This window comes from Dermacentor silvarum, chromosome 6 (genome assembly GCF_013339745.2).
Source record: "Dermacentor silvarum isolate Dsil-2018 chromosome 6, BIME_Dsil_1.4, whole genome shotgun sequence".
Lineage (NCBI taxonomy): Eukaryota > Metazoa > Arthropoda > Arachnida > Ixodida > Ixodidae > Dermacentor > Dermacentor silvarum.
Genome location: NC_051159.1, coordinates 39,842,187 through 39,859,002, shown reverse-complemented (window position 1 = coordinate 39,859,002; position 16,816 = coordinate 39,842,187). Strand labels below are relative to the sequence as shown.

General features: G+C 44.6%; 1 protein-coding gene across 5 annotated transcripts in view; it reads right to left on the bottom strand.

The window, feature by feature from the left end:
* Nucleotides 1-16,816, bottom strand: part of LOC119455448 (WD repeat-containing protein 7) — a 136,616-nt gene that overhangs the window by 86,847 nt on the left and 32,953 nt on the right. For all 5 annotated transcript variants that reach the window (XM_049668780.1, XM_049668781.1, XM_049668783.1 and 2 more), the window contains 5 exons: nucleotides 12,493-12,658; nucleotides 6,692-6,774; nucleotides 5,184-5,343; nucleotides 3,725-3,945; nucleotides 355-550 (listed from right to left, as the gene is read on the bottom strand). In XM_049668780.1, the coding sequence (XP_049524737.1) occupies nucleotides 355-550; nucleotides 3,725-3,945; nucleotides 5,184-5,343; nucleotides 6,692-6,774; nucleotides 12,493-12,658 (826 nt within the window). The remainder of the gene's footprint in view (nucleotides 1-354; nucleotides 551-3,724; nucleotides 3,946-5,183; nucleotides 5,344-6,691; nucleotides 6,775-12,492; nucleotides 12,659-16,816) is intronic.

Below are 16,816 nucleotides of genomic sequence, written 5' to 3'. Positions count from 1 at the left end.
TTCAAGTAGATATTGTTGCACAAAAAACGTATAGTATTTACAAATATTTACAGGCGAGTAGCATAGGCATAACAGCAACCAGCCAAGATGGCGAGGAACAACCTCTACTTCCTCTTCTTCGGTGCCGGCCTAATGCTGACCTCTGCTTCAGTGCCGGTCTTTTTCTGTCTAGCAGCAATATTATTTAAATGATAAACAAAACAAGCCAGAATTAATTAAGTTTTTGTACTGCTGCCGTTGTAAATAGCAATGAAATTGATTTTACAGATGAAGATAGCCTTTTTTTCTAACTGCCTGATTATTCAAACGTGCCCTAATACAAGAAACATGAGCTTCTGTGCACATCACCCCTACCGGTCTCCATCTGCCAGACGTAGACCGAGCCGTCAGAGCAGCCGACCACCATAAAGTCGTCGAAGGGTCGCCACTTGACCACACCGACGGGGAACAGGTGCCGAGAGGCCAGCATGATGCACTTGCGTTCCTTCAGGCTCACCAGCGCCACCGAGTGGTCACTGGCCACACTGCAGATGCTCTGCAGCACTCGTGTCTGCATGTGGAACACAGTTACAGGATAGGAAAAATTAAAATGCTGCTGGCCACGGACCGGCAGAAGCTGTTGAAATTTTCGTGTACATACAAACACTTTGTTCGAGTCTAATTGTTTTATTTCACCAGATACAGTGGAATCTCGTTGATACGATTCTGCATAATAAATTTTTGGGAATAATTCGTTTTTTGTTCATTTCTCGGCCAGTGTCTTATAGCAGCAATGTATTTCGGATAATACGAGTTTGAGATGATACATTTTATTTTCCGGCTCCTGTGATGACCGTATCAACGAGATTCCACTGTAGTACTCAACAGAATACAATTAGAAGATGTATTGTTGCGGAGCATTGATGCGTAGAGGCAGAAACACTAGTAGAAAGGATGAACAGAAGATTGGCGCTTTTTGAAGGGTAAACTTGTGCCCAGAAAACAAAAAGAGACTTACTAGGATGCTTTAGGATGTGTCCATACTCCTAATTTCCCATTTCAAATATATGTTGCTATGGTGCTCAATATTCACAGGAGGTATGTATTACAGAGAGATTGCATACTGCTATAACACTGCAGCCAAGGCTCGTACCAGTTCAAGTGTGAGATTGATGCCAGTGTCACTTTGTTTCTTCTTCACTAACGTCTTTTCATCTCCGCACAAACCACTATGCAACACCAACTCCAAGCAGCTGAAGCAGCATCTAGGTGCATTTTAGTGTGCAGACTCTATGTTCGAGTGATAGGGCTTCAGTTAAGAAATGTGCACAATATCAGTCACTGGTGAAATGAATGAAGAGTTTGGAGTCACTGGTGAGATTTAGTATGTTACTTCGGTCGCCTGGCACAGCAACCGGTAAGGCGCGATGTTGCACCGAAGCAGTTTTTTGCACAGGCCGATGTGAAGGCAGATGGAGCAGGACAAGGAAGGAACCTTGTCCTTGTCCTTGCCTTCGCAGCAGGAATGCCCCTTGAAATGTGTTGATCCATGCCGCGTCATCCAGTCACCACAACAGTAATTCACGGTATATGATGCTCATTAGCAAAAGTCCTAACACGTTATGTATCACTGTAACATATCATGTAACAAGCAAAAATGAAACTCTCTAACCCTGCCATTCATCAGACAGTTACGCCTAGGACTGTATTCCACTGTGCAAGGATATCACCTGTGTATGCCTCGTACCTTCGGCAGTGCTGCAAACAACTTGCGAGATGGAGTCCAGGGTTGAAATGAACATCCTGATAACGGCGGTTGCAAAAGCACGTTTGAGCAGTCTGAGATGCCAAAAGACAATCATGGACAATGCAACGTGCCCTGAGGGCGCACACAGTGGCACAGTGAGCATAGAAAGTACAGTCGACTTCTGTTACTTCGACTCCAGCAGGAACAAAGAAATTGGTTGAATTATGCCACGGCTGGATTAAACAAGAGGCAGAAAAAACATTAAAACATACCAGTGATTCATTTGGCAGTATTTGCCCTGATTCTAAATGTCCCTGAATCGAACACACATTCACTTTTTTATGGGTTCAAAGCAGAAAACAAATGTAAAGATTACATTAGAGCTTTTAAACAAAGCACAAATCAAACGCACAACCGATTTTAGAGCAGGAAAAACGTAGCATGCCTCTGATTCTGGCAATAAGAAAAAGACAAAACCAGTCAATTTTTCCTTCACAGAAAGATTCGATTACAGAATGGTGATATCCATCGCCATCACTCTCAGGCATCTTATCACTGTCTACGATGAACCACATTTTGTCTTCTGTACAGTACACAGCGCGTTTGATATTCTGCACTTATCAAATGACTACGCAACAACCACAAATGCGATGGTGGTCCACACCTTGACTATAACCACTTCGCTAGTTCTTCCTGCGAAGCATGCAATTCTCCAGAATGCCAAAAACACTTATTGTGTCTTGTTCTGTTGGCATCCGTGGTCGTTGCCATCTGGTGATGGCAATGGAGATGATGCTGGCTAGGCTGGTTGAGACGGTATTATAGGCTGTTGCAAACACGGTTTTCAGTTTCTGTTTCTTATACAATTGTACCGCGCAAGCAATTTTCAAGCGAATTTTCTTGGAAAGAAAGGTGCATATTAGAATTGGGTAAATACTGTAATAATTCATAGTGAGCAACCATTTTTGCTGTAATATTTTCCTGGATCAAATGAGCATAGAAGTCTTCGACAAGAGATGACGTGTGTTGGATGACTTCCCTGTACCCTAAGTGCCGCTAAGACGGACACTGCCGCTATTGGAGTTGCCCCTGTGTCACCATTAAGGTTGGGGCGCTTGTTTGATGAGTGATGACCAGCCAATTATCCGGCGAAGGCTAATTTCTGGATTCAAATAACCAAAGTTGGGTCCCATAAGAAATTTATGGGTGCTGGCCGGAACTTTCGGTTGGTATCAAATTAACCAAAAATTTGCGTTAACCGGAGGTGAATTAACGAAAGTCTACTGTGCTGGAGTTGGCATCAGGAAGGAGCAGGGAGTCGGAGAGGCAGGAACGGGTCATGGTCAAAGAATAGATAGAAGGGAGAGTAAGCAGGGGAGTACCTAACCATGAAGATTTGAAGGCAAACGTCACAAACGGCAAAGCAAAGTGCAGTCCGAATCCTAGTGATCATTGGTGGTGCAACCACACACTCACGGACATGCACTGCATGTCCGTGAGTGTGTGGTTGAGGTGCTCACTAAGGCCATTTGTCTGTGGATGGTAAACTTCGGTGAATTTGCGAGATGCAGAGCCATGACTAGAGTGGCCATGACTAGAGCGTAGCTGACAAGGAGAACCATGGTGCAGGCTCACTTGGGGGAGGGAATCGATGTCATCAGTTGCACAATTGGTAGGAAGGCATTCTCTCTGTATATACCCCTTGTAAATATTCATGTAAAATTTTGATGGCCTAATCATTTACTCACAATAGTAATTAGATTCTAACCAGGACACCACAGCTTATCCTGTGTTGCTGTGAGTTGCGCTATGCATAAAACCATTTGCCTGATTCTGTCATCCTTATCCGTAATGCACTACGTAATCTGTACTGACAGTACAGCTGCAGCGAACGGTGCAACGGGTGTGGCGCACTGCGTTCCAAGAAATCCCGACGTTTTGCAACAGCCTACTGCACACAACTATCTAAAGAAAGAAAGGAGCGGCAGGGGCGCTCACACTGCAGTTGCTTGGGGGCACGAGAAGCTGGGTGACTTCGCCCGCGTGGACGCAGAACCGGTGCAGCAGGGTGCCCGCATACAAGTCCCACAGACAGACCGAGAAGTCCACGCCCCCTGACACCAGGTGGGCAATCTCGTAGCGCGAGTGCACGTGGTTCGGATACAGCAGGCACGTCACCCGACCATTGTGGCCGTGCAGCAGCTGGTGCTGTGGGCGGTCTGCAGAGGGCACACCAAGAATGAGTAGCGAAAATGCCCGTGGTTAAAAACTAACAGCGCGGAGAAGATAAAGACGAAAGCAAGCGGCACGACAGAAGTGCGGGCTATCAACTCGAAATTTATTGTCCAAAGGGGTTTAAAAAAATTTTTGAATTCTGGGAATTTACTTGCCGCAACCACAATCTGATTATGAGGCATGCCATAGTGGGAGGGTTTTTGAATGTTCACCTAAACCTAAGTGCATGACCGTTTTTGCGTTTTGCCACCATTGAAATGCAACTGCCATGGTCGGGATCAAACCCGCGACCTTGAACTCAGTAGTGCAACACCACAGCAACTACACTACCACAGCTGCCGTGGAAAGAGCTTTAATGTACCGCCTCCCGCATATTTAGCTATATCGCGCAAGCGTCCATCACGTGTCACTTTAGCGGCGATAATCAGCGAGACCGGAAGAAGTACTCTCAAGTGCACTAAGCACTCTTCTGTGCAAGAGTTGTCTAATTCGATGTTCCCTTCAGGACGACGTACAACCATATTATAGTGTCCTCGCGCGATGTAGCTAAAAATGCGGGAGGCTGTACACATCTTACTGTGCATGCACCTGCAAGGCAACGAAGAAAACTCAATAGAATACCACACAATAAAATAATATTTAAATAGGAAAAGCTGCTAGAAAAACCAATACGAAACCAGTATGAAACTACTGTGCTCTTAGCTTTAGTCATTTTTAACTTGGGAAAGTAACATATTTGTACGTGAGTTCACAACACAAATGACCCACACAAACAACAGAAGGCAGAATCACTGCCCGCACAGTCCTGTAGAGCCCAGATAAGTTGCTCAGCTATAGAGATGAAGCGCTGACACAGCAAAAATTAGAGTGCATGTACAGCGATTTTGCCTTCTCTTATTTCTGTGGGTCGTTTGTGCCGTTGAACTCGCATACAAATATGTCACTGTTTCCAAGTAAAAAAATTCATTGTCGAATAGTGCGCCGTGCTTGCCTGTCTTCCAGTGTCCATGACAGTTATGCGCTATGGTTCCAGTACCAGACCAACTAGCCCAAAAGTCTGTTCTTGTTTTCCACTAGTTAGAGCATGTGCCCTGCCTTCTGCCAGGTGAAGTTTTCCTTCATGTGAGGCTGGCATGTGCCTCACATTCACGGATGCCCTTTGCAAGTGCCATTTGCATGCAGGAAAAAAAAAAGGCAGATTTGCCACATGCCTCCCTCTTACCGTCGTGATGGTGCTTCCCGTACAGGAGCTGCAGCATGACGGCTTGGGTGGCCGACACGACAACGATGCTGCCGTCTTCCCTGCCAACCACCAGGCGTCCTTGCAGGGGCAGGTAGACGCTGGCAGTGAGCTTCAGCTCCTGGTTTTCTCCGGGCAACTCCTGGAACGGATGTGCAGAGTGGCGTGGGAAAACACGACAAGGGCTTCTCCAGACCTGCATTACCTTAGTTTAAGGAGAGAGCCTGGTCTATGACCCAAAAAGTTTTTAAACCTTTATTTTTCATGTTATGGTGCTGAAAACTCGTAGATATACATGTAATTTTATGTGCTTACTTTGAATATGTGGCCTGTTTTTGTTTAAATTTTATGCTAGCTTCCTATAGTTGAATCTTTAGAAAGTACGGAAAAACAAAAACAGTTCATCAGATTTCACTAAACAGGATATTAATGGCTTTCTGCATGATTCAAGGAATCCAGTAAGACAAACCTTATTGCTCTGTCTACCATAGAACAGGAGTTGCGGGACTTCAATGTTGACACTCAGAAGAAGTGTTTTTCTAGAAGTCTTCTAAACACTAGCAGGCTTTAAATTCAAATGCCATTTATTGGCGATATGTTGCTAAACATTTAACAACCCAGAAGATTGAAACAAAATGCAAGACATCTGCTAATAAATTATTGTAATTAGGATAATTATTGTTCTTCAGGCAGCATGGCGTATTTTCTGTCATTGTTCTTTGAAGACGCCTCGTAATCAGAAGCTCACTGAATTAGAGTTCATAAGAAGTCCTTCAATTTCTGCATCATTCAAAAATTTCGTGGACTTTTTCTGCCAGTCCGACATGTTGGAAAACTAGAGACGCGAGCAACACCAACAATTGATAAGTTTTGTTGTGTCATCTGTCGTATATGTGCAAGACCAACCACAATATTTCACTTCAATTAACTTCTAGGTACAAGACCCAACCAGTGTTTCATGTTCATAAATTATCTCGAGCGCAGTCAGGAATGTGCAACAGCAGCCAGACTCGTATACTTGGGCACAGCACATAAGGGGCTAAATAAGCAGCAGTGCACACAATTCAGCCTCCTCATTTTGTTTGTACAGGCTTTGTGGCCCAGAAAAACAATGGCAAATATTTCACAGAGCTCCACATGAAAGCAAAACAAAAATTCCTGTCACGATGAGATATGCATCCAAGATATGCATCCATTTATTTTATTTATTTTATTATAAATTCCAAAACAGCGAGCCTAATTTTCATCTTTGTCACGCTCATCTAACATTCCAGAGCCTTACCTGAAAAGTATTTGCAATTTTTATGCTCTTTTGAACACACATCATGAAATGAGGCCTTTATACTCATAGGCACGCCACGCCTACTACATTACTGCAAAAGCTCCCTGAAACATCTACAATCAAGAGAAAAAGACTGTGACATCCACTGATAAAACACAAGTGGCCTTATCCAAAGGAGGAAGTGAACAGACAATACGAAGCGACAAACCATTTTGTCCAGTATGCCAGGTGGTGGAGGCTTCATTTCATCCCAAGCCTCTTGCAAAGCAAGACTCAGAAAAGGCTCCATTTCTGAAAGGCATGAGAAGAAAGCCAAGTTGTGACCTGTTTGTATGCAGACTCCTTTTTGGCAAGCATCACACTAAAATTGCGGCACAATTGTACAGCGCAGTCTATTATTAATCCTGTAATACTCAATGTATACAAGCTATGATGAGACTTATGCCTCAAAATACTGATTCAGACACGGGTAGCTTAACAGAAAGCCCACAGCTCTGTTTTTGATATGCTGGAGTAAAGTCTTCCAATTTGTTCCAATTTTCATTGATGCAGAACTGTGTTTGGGCATAATAGGGTTAAAGGGAACACACTAATATGTGGCTCTCACTTTGTTGGCATTCCGGCTACAAGTGCCAGCTGAATCTATGTCAATGCACTGCACGAATGTGTAGAAAGATGCAAGCGTCACCAACCTCAAATCTAGCAAAACTTTTTTGTGGCCTAAGTATGTTAGACATACTTGTAACACAAGAGTGCACAAGACACCATCACATGGAAGGGTACAAAAAGCAAGCAGCTAACCTCAAGCCATCTGCTGCAAAGCCACACGATTATAGACTTGCCAGAAAGGAAGATTAATATGTTTTCTACACAGATGTTCCCTTTAAGAGTGGGCTGCACTGTAAGAGCTACAATTATGCCTCGTAATAACAACCACTAGCTAAAACATTGACATTTAAAGCATACTGCGCACACCTTCAAACACTGACAACTAGACCTGTGCTGCAAAATTGCTTAATGGGGCCCAGCAATGCTTTTCATGAAAGGTGTATAATTTATGTGGTGTTAAAGGCCAACAGCAACAAAATTTTTAACAGCGTAGATATGGAGGAGCCTCTGAGAAAAGCTTTATGCTTGAAATATGAGTGGAAGCATCAGGAAAAGCTTGCTAAAATAGCCATTTCTGTCAAATTTTGACACTAAAACTGAAAAAAATTCACCGACAATTACGATACTCCCTAATGCGAAATTTGAGCGCAGCTCTATACACGTTTTCATTTTGCGATATATTAGCTGGCGCGGACAATCTGTCTCGTGCGGCACGTAGCAAATGGAGCGAAGAGCAGCGCGATTGCCTCGCTAATCAGGAGATTGCAAGAGGCAGAGCATGGTTGACGCATGGGTGATGCATGGGCGTGCCTCACAGCAGCCGCCGCAGAGCCAGTTTTGCACAGTACGCTTTTCTTTTCACACTTCGCCATACCCTCCTCCTCCGCTTTCCTCCTCACGCTATCTTCGCTATCGCCATCTTTCATCCCCCGCTGCGCTCTGCATTCGCTGTTTCATCCTTCGCTGTGCTTGTTCGCTCGGCTATGCCGACGCTCACTGTAGGAACGAGTGCCTAAGAGCTGCGCTCTAAAGAAAAAGCTGAAATTACCGCTCGCCAGAAATGGGGCGCATGATCTAGCATGCGGATCCTCGGCTTAACCTCTGAGATTTCAATGGTGCACGGTGCAATCTCTGAGGCTACGCTGCTGCATAGTGTAGAGGCTGCGGCCACCACGGGGTGCCGGGACGACTCCTCTCGTCGTCAAAACGCTATGAACTACCGCATGCTCCGATTGGTCTCTGTGGTTCTATAGGCGTGGAAATGCGAGCCAGCCTGAGCGCCCGGCGCCCGGCGTCTGCCGTGTACTGATAAAAATGTCACAGTTTTGCCCTAAGGGCGAAGCAATGAATGCGATAGCAACACAGCAATGTCATACGAAGTAAGGTGAGCGGCTTTGGTAGCAATATGAATTGTAGTAAACATGAGCTGATTAAGTAAGCAGGTGTGCTGCGGCGTAAGTAGACCGACATGAAGAGAGACTCGATGACCACGAGAAGGCGCGTGTGAAACGGTGGTGTTGATGAGAAGCGCTTGCCGTGGGCAGCGCGTGCGAAGGGACACACCTGTAGCGCTGCACTGCCGATCCGGGCAGCATTGCATGTGTAGCGTGCGTTGGAAAATGTGGCCCGACTATTACTAACTGAATGAACAAGCATGGTGTGAGCGCGCACAAACAAACACGAATAGATCACACTGAATGACTGCAGACGACGACTGTCAAAACGCTGGCAGCAAGCCCATACGCCGCAGCGGGTGAAGGTACGTGCGGTCTATCGCTTCAACGGAAACTGAGCGGCGAATGCACAGCGCATACAAAGGTCAGAGCCGTGTGGAGATAAGAGACGGTGCGGGCGAGCGACGAGCGCGGTTGTTGGCAGAGTAGAAGTGCGCCCCCCCCCCCCCCTCGCTCCCTCTGGCGCTGGCTTCCCGCTTCCTTGCTTGCGCGTGGGAGATTGAGTGCGTTCGCTCTCCGTGATAGCGCGCGTCCCCGCACGCTTCCGCTCGGGCATACGGCGCGCGGCGAAGATTTTATCTATGCGGAACCTCACGGCGACGCCGACGGCAGAAATCCGGTTGAAGTGTCCATATAATTGCTATCGCAATAAAATCTTGGATGTGGCACGTGCTCGGACTTATGTCATAGCGACACCAACAGCTGCACCAAATGTCTGCTTAGGTGCTGCTTAAAGGCTGACGTAATAGTTCAGCGGAAACCCGCTAGGTGGAGAGAAGTAATTAAAGGGAAAATGAGACATCCACCCAAGTGTAGCAATTGCTACAAAGAAAACCCATACGGGTTCCTCGAAAGAAAGCCTCGCAGTTGAAGAAAAATTCGTCCTGGTCCGGGACTCGAACCCGGGAAGGGTTTCCTTTGTAGCAATTGCTACATTTGGGTGGATGTCTCATTTTCCCTTTAATTGCTTCTCTCCACCTAGCGGGTTTCCGCTGAACTATTACATCAAACACTTGCCTTTGCTTCGAGTTGTTAACTAATTCGACTTCGCCCTGCCATCTGCTAGCCGCCTGGTTAGCTCAGATGGTACAGCGGCTGCCCCGGAAAGGCAGTGGTCCCGGGTTCGAGTCCCGGACTGGGACGAATTTTTCTTCAACTGCGAGGCTTTCTTTGTCTCATTTTCCCTTTAATTGCTTAAAGGCTGCTAAAAAAAAAATACTGTACAATTATCAGCTCTGCGGCATTGCCAAAATTGGTTTAGTCATATATATACTACTCATTTATAACAAACTTCGCCAAAGTGAAATTTTGTTGCAGTTGGCTTTGAAGGAGCTTCTCCTGGCTAACTTTTTCCAATACGAAGGTACAGTGGAATCTCGTTGATATGATCTTCATGGGAACCGGAAAATAAAACGCATCATCCGAAAATAATCAGATATAAGGAAAAAAGCGTATATAAGAAAACACATATCTCGAAAAACGTATTATGCAGAATCGTATCGAGATTCCACTGTATATTGAATGCGCCTTGTATAAATGAACTTAACCATCAAATGTTGCCATTGGCACACCCTCACGACATTTGCCTCATTTTTGTTCCAACTGCACTTTAAGCTGTGTTTCCGCGCTTAGGCATAGCAATAGCCTGTTCGTGTGCCTAGTTATAGCCCCCACCTTGAACTGTTAAACCAGCTTTGCCACAGGGCAGCCTACCAACATAATGGTCACATTGTGAACCTAACCTTTCAATCAGCAGATACATGCTCGGTTAACGTGTGATGGTTGATGTCAACATGGTTTCTGTGACACTGTGTAGAGCAAGGAATTGCAGGCATGCGCAATTGGCACTTGACGTTTGGTTGACCAATGTCCAGCATTGAGGTTATCAGGCAAAATCTGCCTGCAATGTAGCTAACTTCACATGCAACAAGTAAGGTGCGATAATTCCAATAAAGCACTTTTTGATGCACTGAGATCTTTCAGAAATTTGAGCATAACGACATCAACACAACCAGGTGCATATTCACACTACTCTTCTTATGTAAGAGAAAGGTGGCCTCATTGGCCAGTGTTTAGACAACCATAACTCAGAACAGTTACTCACCTATTTTTTAAAATTTAGATGTAGAATCATGGGATTGACGCTGTCGCGTCGATCGCTGCACGCCACCTATGGCAGGCCATCGCCACGGCAGTTGTGGCACATTTAGATAACTGCTGTAATGATGACTTTATGTGACACTTATAGGTAAAAAATTTTGTGAATGTAGGACCTGAATTTTGTATATTGCTATAGCTGTGTTCGAACAAGACAGTGGTTCAAGACATGGGGGCTTCAAGTGATAGTCAGTAGTTAAACAAAAAATGTTGCTGGAGCCAACATTTCGACATTCCTTGTTCAACTACTGCTCATATACAGTTGAATCTCGATGATACGATCACAGCTAATACGAATTTCCAGATGATACAAATTTTCCTGTGGTCCCGGCCGAGCCCCATTACTTTGCAACGTGCTAGAGAACGGTTGTTACGAATCGATTTTCGACCCGCGTCGGTTGATACGAATAAACGCCGCCCCACCGACGGCCGCAAAAGAGAACAGCGCCGCAGTCACACGCTTTCTCCCTTTCTCTTTTGGTGTGGAGGCGCGGACGTGGCGCCGGACAGCACGGAGGCCACGACTGGGCGCGAAGAGTTTGAAGCGGTGGTGCTTTTGTTGCTTTTGTGCTTTTCCTTTTGTGCTTTTGTGGGGAAGCGCGGCCGCCGCAGCGAGCGAAGGTTCATGCGGTCTATCGCTTCAATGGAAACTGAGCGGCGTAAGGCACAGCGCATACAAAGGTCAGAGCCGTGTGGAGATCGCTTCCAAGATACGGTGCGCACGACAACACCGACAGCCGGCACAGGCGCAAAGTACAAGAACGCATTTGTTGGCAGAGTAGAAGCCGCCCCCCCCCTCCCCCCTTCCCTCCTGCACTGCCTTCCCGCTTTGCTCTTTTCGCGTGGGAGATTGCATCGGGGTTTATCCCTTGCGTCCGGTTGCAAGATACGCATTTAGTGCCGCAGCACAGCGTCGCCCCCCCCTCCCTCCCTCCCATACCCCCACAGCCTCTCGCATGACGGAAGTCGCGTTTGTTCTCCTCTGTGCGTTTGCTCTCTGTGAAGGCACGCGTGCCCCGCGTGCTTTCACTCGCACATACGGCGCACAGCGACGGTTTTATCGCCCTTGGACTCATGCTTCATGCTCTCATGCTCCTCCTCCGCATTGCCCTCGTTGATCTTCTCTCCCATCGGTGGGTGCACCTCGTTGAGAAGCGTGCTCGCTACCACCCTTGTCGGCGACATTTTCCCGTGGAAACTGCATCTCACGCGGCTGCACTGTAAGCGGTATGCGTATACATGGAGTTCTATGGGAGGGTAAACCAGAGTCGAAAAAGGCCACGTTGTAGCCAGTTCTGCACTATAAACGGTTACGTTATAAGTGGTCTATACTGTAAATGCTTTTTACGTGCGTGTGCCTGAGTGAGTTCACCTCTGACTTTTAATTTAGCTAGTTTTAATTGTGTTTCGATGATACGAATTTCGGCTAATACGAATATTTTTCGTGACCCCGTGATATTCGTATCATCGAGATTCCACTGTATTTGTGTTAGTCTTTCTTAAATCGACATACACTGGCAGCACTTGCAAGATATCTTGGCGCTCTGCACAGAATGCTATAACTTAGGCATACACTTAGGGGAGGCAATGCATTCTACATTACTGCCAGTTGTAAAGCACACAGAATGACTGCAGTCCGGTTATTAAGAGCAAGGAACCTTCTAATAAGATGCCCATGCATTGTCGTACAATTTTTCACATGGACTGTCAACACAGAAAGTCTCTGACATTCACAGCAGCACACACAGACTAAAGATGCAGACTACAGGAAGGACAAGTAAATACTCACGGACAACAGAATTCACCTCTTGACGCATGCGAGCTACATCGGAAGCGGCTACGTCCACAACGTTCCATAGAACGACCCGACCATTTGAGTCTCCTCGCAGGAGCACTTTGTGAAAGCCACCTCGGGTGCCCAAGAAGTATCCCATAGCAGGAGGGCACACCAGTCTCTGTAACAAGACACACGACGACACCAGGAACACTATTAGGCTATGTTCAGATTACCTATGCAATGCACAGATACAGTTGAATGCCTCTAGAATGATCGCATCTACAACAAAATGACCTGTACAGGTAACAAAAAAATCTGTATGCCTCGGCTGAATTTCCTATTTTCGTATGTATCGTGAATGCCTCATAAGAAAAGGCCACTACAAAGTAATTGCTTGTGCTTCAAAGAAAGTTAAGCATCCCCGATGACTAATTTGTGGCTTTACTACAAATGCCTGTAGTGCGTGTTGACATCACAGCAAGGAGATAAAGTGTACAGAAGAAAATTAGTGACTTCTTACACTGAGTATCCTATGAATGGATGTTATAAAGGTTTTCTTTTTTATGAATGCTCTACCGTTATGAGTGGTACAGCACGCAATCTTTACACTGAACTGACCTGCGTAACAAAGAATTTTGGAGGTCCCAAGTGCTTCATTATAAAGGTGTTTGTGTTTCACAAGTAATGCAAGTGAGGCGTCGGAAGAGTACTGCAAATTCTCAAGAACGACAGCATCGTTTGGTCATTGACGCTTTTAATCAGTGTCCGTCTCATCATTTCACGCAAAATGGGAACATGCAAAAGGGGCAGAATGGGGAGAAGCTAATGCTAACGCGTTACTGTCACATGAATCCCATTGACGAATTTTTTTATTTTGACTGGCTGATCATAATTTGCATAAGGTACGCAAGTGGTACCAATGTGAATGACCAGCAGCATTTACAATCATAGCAGTAATGATGTGGACTACGACCAATACAAATGGAACTCTGCAACTGTTACTACAGCAGTCTGAGCAGCCACAACATTTGCATAAACATAATGCAAGCCTTTCTCCACATCCTCCAGCCTGCCTTTTGCTGTTAAGCCGAAGTTTGCAGGTTCAATTCGCAACTGTGGAAGCCACGTTTCAATAGGGGTGAAATGCAAAAATACCCCCGTACTACGTTTTAGGTGCACCCCAGGTGGTCGAAATTATTACAGAGCCCTTCACTACAATGTTTCATATTCCGCATTTTTGACTTTGTTTCCAAATGAACACTTGTTCCTCATTAACTATGTATACTTCTAGGTTCTTCTATAAGTTTTGTAATGTCACAGGCACTACATACGGCCCTGCACCACGCACAAGCACATTTGCTCATCCAGGTAGGATACTACTGCAACATGTGCACAATGAATGATAAAAACTACAAAAAGTTAATATAAGGTCATCTCCTCTGCCTTTGCTAAGAATGTACTGTACTGCTATTCTCTGAATACACTCACGCCATCTAATATTAATTTTATGGATCCCATACAATCATGGCAGGTAAACAACAAAAGCTCAGAAAATCTGGACATCATGTGCATGCTAAGTTAAAAGGACTAAACATTTGCTCACTACAGTAAACCCTCATTATAACACAATTACATTTTTTGAAATACTGCTACATTTAAATCTTTTCTGCAGTCCCAAAACCAATGCATTCATTTTAGGCCATACTGTTCAAAATGGAGTGGCACCAATTCTTTATAGTACAGAGTACAAAGCAGGAAATCCCTACAACAGTGATCGGTGCATCACCTTATAGCATGATTCGTTGACTTCCTTCGTGACAACCAGGAGAGGCAAAACACTAAACAGTGCTGCAAAGGCCACTTCACCACTTAAAAACAGTTCATCGGATCTGAGACCTATTCACACACTAATAATGGACAGATGACAGGTGCTCATAGTCACCAGCACTGTCACGTCACCACTATCAAGCATGACTTCATTTCAATACAACCAACTTCGTTTTAAAGAAGTAACACCTGACAGGAAAGTACCTTCACTATATCCAACATTCATTATAAGCATATACATCTTACATAATGATACCAGAGAGAAAATTTTGATTTATTCCGTTAATCGAATCATTTGTTATTTTCATATTCGTTACATTGACTTTTGACATGTATACAGGGTGCCCCACGCAACTTTAGGCAAACTTTAAAAATGTGCAAAATGCCAGGTAGTTGGACAGAACTAAGGTAATATTGTGTGCCATCGCTTGGAGGTACTCAGATTATTTTGTGCATTCTGCCTAATTACATTATTAGTCTTAATTTATTAATAAACTACTCAAATATTCAAATTAGATTAAAAGTGTCAATGAGAAAATTGTAGAGCAACATGAGAAACTCCCAATACGGCTTTCTGTTGCTGAATACGTGCTACACAAACGTGTTTTTCCGAGCATGAAAGAAGCCTGCGAATACACGTGAAATTGCCACGCGACTGGCCGCTGGAGGCCCTTTGCGTGTATTTGTAGGCTTCTTTCATGCTCGGGAAAACTCTTTTATGTAGCACATATTGAGCAACAGAAAACCGTATTGGGAGTTTTTCATGTTGCTTGACAATTTTCTAGGCGTGTGCGAACATTCGAAACTTTCGAATAATGAATTGAATAGTGTCCTATTCAATTCGGTTTCCGAATTGAATAGTCACTATTCGTAAATGCGAAATATTTTCGATACTTTTCGAATACTTCAAAATGTCAACTGTTCCCCCCAAAAAATGTAAAGTTGGAGCAAAAGTACAGTACGTTTTCCCCACTGCAGGCCTAGTATAGACATAAAACATGAGAACTTGTGCAGTAGAGTGGGCTAGGTCACATAGATAGCTAGACTTTACAGGCTGTGCAGTGACCATTTGCACTTGCTGAAGAGTATGTGTATGCGAAGAAGCTACTTGCTTGCTGCTAATGCTCCACTCGTGCTTTTGATGAACAACACTTCATGTAATGTAACACTAAGTAATGACAGAAACTTGGTATATTTAATAATACTAAGATTTCAACTTTGTTTTATATTAATTGTGATAACTACTGTTCATTATACGATAACTATTAGAAAACTATTCAATGTACGATTCAATTCGCTTCTGGCATTATTCGATTCGTATTCGATTCGGTGTCAAAAATCACTATTCACATAACCCTACAATTTTCTCATTGACACTCTTCATCTAATTGTAATATTTAGGAAGTTGATTTCTAATTGTAATATTTAAGAAGTTGATTAATTAATGAAGACTAATTATGTAATTCAATTTTTGAGGGAGGTAGTGGCCGAATACTGCACCAGGGAGGCCAATTCCTGTTCTGGTGAGGGAGTGACTTTGATGAAGCTTAGTGGGCCTTCCTAGTTTGGTCGCACCTGAACTAGTATAGCCCCACGAGCTCTCGGCGATATGTTTTTTTTTTCTTGCCGGTGTCAGGCACCACTCCATGCCTGAAAATGTGGTGGACTGGAGTAGGATTCGAACTTACGACCTTCAGATTTGAAGCCGGGTATTCTACCTCTGCTCCAAGCCACCCACAGGGGACCCTGATCACGAGAAAGAAATTTACAGAAGAATAAAATTGGGTTGGAGTGCATACAGAAGGCATTACCAAATCCTGACTGGGAGCTTACCACTGTCGTTGAAAAGAAAAGTGTACAATCATTGCATTCTACCGGTGCTAACATATGGGGCAGAAACTTGGAGGTTAACAAAGAAGCTCGAGAACAAGTTAAGGACCGCACAAAGAGCGATGGAACGAAAAATCTTAGGACTAACGTTAAGAGACAGGAAGAGAGCGGTGTGGATCAGAGAACAAACGGGGATAGCCGATATTCTAGTTGACATTAAGCGGAAGAAATGGAGCTGGGCAGGCCATGTAATGCGTAGGATGGATAACCAGTGGACCATTAGGGTTACAGAATGGATACCAAGAGAAGGGAGGCGCAGTCGAGGTCGGCAGAAAACCAGATGGGAAGATGAAGTTAGGAAATTTGCAGGGGCAAGTTGGAATACGCTAGCGCAAGACAGGGATAATTGGAGATAGCAGGGAGAGGCCTTCGTCCTGCAGTGGACATAAAATATAGGCTGATGATGATGATGATGATGATGATGAATTATGTAATTAGGCGGGATGCAAAAAATAATCTGAGTATCTCCAAGCGACGAAAAACAACATTACCTTGGTTCTGTCCAGCTACGTGGCTTTTGGATATTTTGATAAGTTTGGCTAAAGTTAAGTAGGACACCCTGTATATCTTTTACCAGCTTTTGCACTGTCAGAATGCACTACACGCGTTGCCATGGCTG